Source organism: Papaver somniferum, chromosome 2 (assembly GCF_003573695.1).
Source record: "Papaver somniferum cultivar HN1 chromosome 2, ASM357369v1, whole genome shotgun sequence".
NCBI lineage: Eukaryota > Viridiplantae > Streptophyta > Magnoliopsida > Ranunculales > Papaveraceae > Papaver > Papaver somniferum.
The window spans coordinates 194785282-194790608 of record NC_039359.1 but is presented as its reverse complement, the minus strand read 5'-3'; the positions used below and the strand labels follow the sequence as shown (position 1 = coordinate 194790608).

The following is a 5327-nucleotide window of genomic DNA, read 5'->3' as shown; positions in this document are numbered from 1 at the left end:
AAACATCTCTTAATAAACCGCCACTAAATCACATGATTATTAAAGGGAATATCAGTATTAAAAAAGGGTACCGTTTGAATGAGTCAAGATCGTTTTTTATCTTTTTATCTTATACAAAATGGTATTCTCCCAAAGATTTGGCATCAGCCTTTAGCAATCATACTAAAACATCCTCTTTGTAAATCTCAAAATAATTGCCTAATACTGTATTTCAAAATAAATGGTTGTGCATCTATCGGGATTGTAACATAATGTCACCTCTTTTCACTGTGTTGTTAGAATCTGATCGAGAGTTTGTCATACAAACAGATTTTACCTCTTTTTATTTGGTTAATTTGAATAATACAAAATCTACGAATTCTTTTACACGTCGAGATTTACATAAATACGACTCAAAAGTGATCTAATCTCACGACTCAAAAGTGATCTAATTTCGGCCTTTTATCATTTCAGCACTTCGTTAAGATACCACCAATTTACTCTGCGAGGGTTGATGGAGTCAAAAATACATATGCCCTACTGTACAAAAGTTTTGCCGCCCACTTTAGAGAGCTTCAACAGGTCAGACTACTATTCACACTTACTCTTGAGGAAAGTGATTCCTCTTTGGAAGTGATCTCGAGAAAAAGCCACAGATCTCAGGTACTGCTCGTTTGATCAGATGAAAAGAACTGCAAATCAAACACGGAAATAAATAACATGTCAGAAGGTAGGAACATCTCCAGGATTGTAAGTCACACAATACATTTTAGAGAGAGAGACAGCGACAGAGAGCATACCCTGGCCTTTTAATCCATTTCTCGAAATTCTGCAAAATGAATAGGATGCACAAATGTCTCAAGGACAAAGCATTGAAGGCCTCTGAAAGTTCATACATGCTTGAAACATTGTCCAGAGATATATGCTGCAAAGGAGTAGAATTAAAGAATAGTTCATGGAGATTCAGGTTTGATGTTATTGAATCAAAAGGAGCCAACTAACAGTATACTTCTTTTAAAGCTGAATATATTTACTCACCTGAGCAATCGTATTCTCACATAAACGCTTGAGGCTCTCCAGGAGATATTGGTCTGCAGCTCTTAGGAGATCTTCTGCAATATCTATCGGAACATTGACTGAGCCTGTATAAATGTACCTGAATGTACAAGAAAAAAAAATCAATAAACATCACTAATTCCTTATCGGGCAAAGGAATCTCTAATCTTAATACACGAGAAAGAAAATTCACATACCTCATCATCAGCTCAAATATCTCCAATCTTATATTAGGAATCTCTACAGCCCTCGCATCTTTTTCCTGAAAACCATTTCCAGAAAGAAGGCAAAACACAATATTAAAGCATCTATTTGGATGGTTCGGCATGAAAGTAAGACTTGATAGTTTTGACTAGAGAAGGATCAATGTTATTTTAAGTAATCTTACCCTGTAGCCACCATCAAACATTGCACGGAATATGTCTGAAGATGCAAGCAAAGTGCTCCTATGTGCATAGAATCGTGTGCCTGAACATAACAAGTGAAGAATGATAATAAACATTAGTACCAGCCGTGAACAAACATTTATATTCAAGTGCATATGTAGTAACGAAGTACTGAATATGCACAAAGCTGTGGGCAGATTTACAACCTTCGACTAAGAAGGTAACATCGGAGTCTGTAGCATTATTGACGAATGGTATTCCCAGATAAACCTGCAGCAACAACTGTTTGCTGTCAGATAGGCAATCGAGCGAAAAGCAAGAAAAACAGACAAATTTTGTACTACATTTTGATTCCATGACTGAAAAAATTGAATTTGAAACAAAACCTGCGTTGTCGGAGATGTAGGTGCAGCATCAATGGGTGAGAGCAATGTGGCTTTGTTAGCTAAGCTGTACAAGGCCAGAGAGCCATCTCTCTGATGCTTCACGGATGTAGTACCAAGAAGCCCCAAAAGCAACTCCAATCCTGCATGGAAATAACGGGATGAAAACAATAGCAAACTCTAATTTCTCAAGATTAAGAATACACAGTGGAAAAAGGGAAGGAAGAACATAGTTATTAAGAAACAAATGCCTGATTGAATAAGAAGGTTACAGTTAAATGTTATACCATTGTTATCAATGAATATTTCCCTCAGGTAATTAGGGGAACAAAGATGAGCAAGAGCCAAGGCAACTCTTCTTTGAACAACCTTATCTTCTACACGCATCAGATATATCAAATGACTCAATACCTATAAATTGAAAACGTAGCAAGACTGTAAGTATGAAGACTCTAACGAGAGATCTGCAAAGTAGATGCAAAATTTGTATACACGGGAAAGTTGTATTAACAGATATGAGAAACTCACTTGTCCATGGATCTTCTCCTCTAATCTTTTCAGAGTTTTGGCTATGCAATCTTTTGTTGCCTGCAAATGCATTTGGAAGATTCATCATAAATAAGCAAAATTGTAGAAATGGAATACCCAATGTAGGAGTAACAACTACAAATAATAGTAAAACATCAAATTAAAAATGAAACATGAGCGCACCTGGAAAATGAACTCTCCATCTTGCAGCTTTTGGACAGCTCCAAGCTTGACGAAGTCTGAAACATTATCCTATGGGGAAAAAAGAAACAATTCTAATATCTAGATGTGTGTTCCGGGTAGAAAAACTATAAACATAATAAACTGTAGTGATTTTTTCGGAGCTCCGTGAGTGTTGGCTATACCTCATTATCAGCTAAACCATAAAGAGCAAATGCAGCATTGTGTTGCAAAGGACCATTTTTTGAATCAAGAAGTTTAAGCAAGGGCGAAAAGCCACCATTATAAACAATGCCAGCTTGGTTATGGGTGTCCTGAAATAGAAGATTTCTTGTCAACCACATAAACACTATTATACGGATACAATATACTTTGAGACTACCAAATTGGACATTAATTTACTTGTATGGTGGTATATGACAAAAGAAAAGAGGTTGTCATAGAAGTAATTACCTGAGCCAATCTTCCCAGAGCAAAAGCTGACATTTCCTTAAGTTGCAGATCCGTAGATTGAAGCGTAGCTATTAGAGGTTGCAAAGCACCTCTCTGAACAATGTGAACCTGCAGAACGAAATCATTTAGGCAGGAAAGTTGGAATTTGGGTATAGCATACTAATCCTGGAGTTTTTTGACAATGGTAACAATGATAACAGTTGTAACTATAGGACCATACTTATAACAAGTTAATCCACAATGAAAAAAGTAAGAAGAAATGGGAAAGTACTAAGTTGAAGACCTTGCAATCTGAATCTGTAGTGGCAAACTGGCCAATCAACAGAGCTGCCTCTCTCTGGCTCTCTGAACAGCAAGAACTGTCATCAAGATAAGAAACTCCAATTATGCTTTTGATACTCAACAACAAAGACGAAAACTCACTGCTTTTTGCAACCAGGGTGAGAAGAATCATCATGGTTGAAACGTAAACAGAATCCAACATTACCTGAGTAAGCCAATAACAGGCTGTAAAGCTCCAGCAAGAAGCACTTGTTTCTTTATATCTGGGGATGAATGGACCAAATTCCCAATCACTCCAACCTGAAATAGACATGAATTTAACAAAAGGATGTAAGGTTATTTCATAAGTTTCACTATAATGTGAGTTGTATTACTAAATGGTCTTGTTGAGAGGAGAAACAGCTTACCGCCTCAGAATGTATAGCAGCATCAGCTGAACGAAGCATTAAAACGAGAATAGGTAGAGCATTACATTCAACAATCTGTTATGATATGAACAAATGGCATTAAGATTTAAGTTTATAGAGCTTCCGAGCAAATTTATCATAAAATGGAGAACCTATTTACCTGTTTCTTGTTTTCGTCATTTTTAAATGCAAGAGTTCGCAATGCCCCTGCAGCTGCTCTCTGTACTTTTGTGTCGGGATATTGAAGCAGCTCAACAAGAGGAGGGAGTCCACCTTCAATCCTGAAATTCATCCACAACATAAAAATTGCATTAAGTTGGTTGAATCTTGGAAGTGAAAACTAAGAAATAAAAGCATTTACAGAAACAGACCTGACTGAAGTTTTTATTCCACCATTCTCGTGAGCAAGGTTGGTGATTGTATCAGCTGCTCTTCGAATAATGCTATTAACTGCCCGAGAGTTGCAACCACATTCGCGCCTTTTTAATAGATCCACAAGATGTGGTAAAGCCCCAGAATCAACTATGAGTTGTTGATGCTCCGGCTGATAAGCAAAAGAAGTACAAACGTCAGGATAAACAAGTCAGAACGAGAGTACATCACAGACATGAAAACACCTCCAAGCAACATGGTGTAAACCCGCAGGCTGAAAGCTAGGGTTGCGTTTTTTACGCAAATTGAATGCTTCTAATCAAGAAAAAAATCATAAACAAAATCATACAATTCCTAAATGAAAAAAAAAATCTAGGATTTTATTTTATTTTATTTCACCCAAATTGAATGATTTTTATGAAGCACTAAATCGTGAAATGCCTAAAATGGAATTGAAGAACAGGAATATCTAGGCTTTCATTTAATTTATTTTACCTTACTAGTAAGCAATCCAAGGGCAAAAGCACACCCTTTCTCAACTTCATGCTCGAAAGGCTTCTCATAATTTCCATCATCACCCGAAGGAAATGGAGATGGAGGAGCTTGAAGATGCTTCACAAGAGCTGGAATCGCATTGCAATTTATAATCACATTCACAGTTTCTTCTGCAAAATGCATCAACATAAATCAAAATGAAATTATCAAACTCAAGCTAAAAAAAAACAGATCTAGAACTAAAATTACCAGATTTAGCGAGATCTGCGATAATACTGGTCGCTCGTTTGGCCGCGGCTCGATCGAATACACCCCAAGAAAAAGTTGAGTTTAAGACTGTAACTTGCTCGGTAACCTCATATTCAATTACTTGAATACGCTCCCATGTAAGAGATGCGGTTCCTTGTTCTTCTTCAATTTCAAGTTCGTCCTCTTCTTCTTCAATTACTTCTTCAAGTTTTCGCTTTTGCCCTTTCTTCTCAATCTCAGGGTGTTGATAGCTTTGCTTTTCTTCATCCATGGAGATGAAACAAAAATTGTAAATCTGAAATGAAATAGGTTTTAGTTTCTCGCAGATTGAAGAGAGAGTGATAGGAATGAAAAAATTAGGTGGGGTGAGGTTTTTTATATAGGCGGGGAAATGTTAATTGAAAGTTCAAAACCTAAATTTTTCCCGCCTTCTTGATAAATTTCAGTTTTGAGATTTTCCCTCCGAACGAAGATTATTCCAAGTTTGACGGACCGTGAGTTTTGAATAGATCGGCCCATTATACATCCCGTATGAGTCGGTATGACAGCCGGCTTGG

The 5327-nt window shown here is 36.9% G+C and overlaps 1 protein-coding gene across 1 annotated transcript; it reads right to left on the bottom strand.

The window, feature by feature from the left end:
- Positions 1-299: 299 nt before the first annotated feature.
- Positions 300-5100, bottom strand: LOC113350111 (ARM REPEAT PROTEIN INTERACTING WITH ABF2-like). The gene is made up of 19 exons (XM_026594194.1): positions 4771-5100; positions 4522-4691; positions 4026-4198; positions 3815-3935; positions 3655-3729; positions 3453-3547; positions 3249-3324; positions 2966-3073; positions 2698-2826; positions 2516-2584; positions 2333-2392; positions 2092-2215; positions 1808-1947; positions 1628-1691; positions 1424-1503; positions 1233-1297; positions 1018-1135; positions 780-904; positions 300-671 (listed from the first exon to the last, which is right to left on the bottom strand). The coding sequence occupies exons 1-19, from the start codon at positions 5039-5041 to the stop codon at positions 581-583; spliced, it is 2154 nt and encodes a 717-aa protein (XP_026449979.1). The 5' UTR covers positions 5042-5100; the 3' UTR covers positions 300-580.
- Positions 5101-5327: the final 227 nt, after the last annotated feature.

Bases quoted from the DNA above. Each gene is read 5' to 3' on its own strand.
- LOC113350111 (XM_026594194.1), bottom strand. From the start codon at position 5,041: ATGGATGAAGAAAAGCAAAGCTATCAACACCCTGAGATTGAGAAGAAA. The intron at 3,936-4,025 runs GTCTGTTTCTGT...GATGAATTTCAG, and splicing joins GGAATAAAAACTTCAGTCAG to GATTGAAGGTGGACTCCCTC. The intron at 3,325-3,452 runs GTAATGTTGGAT...TCTTGATGACAG, and splicing joins CCTGTTATTGGCTTACTCAG to TTCTTGCTGTTCAGAGAGCC.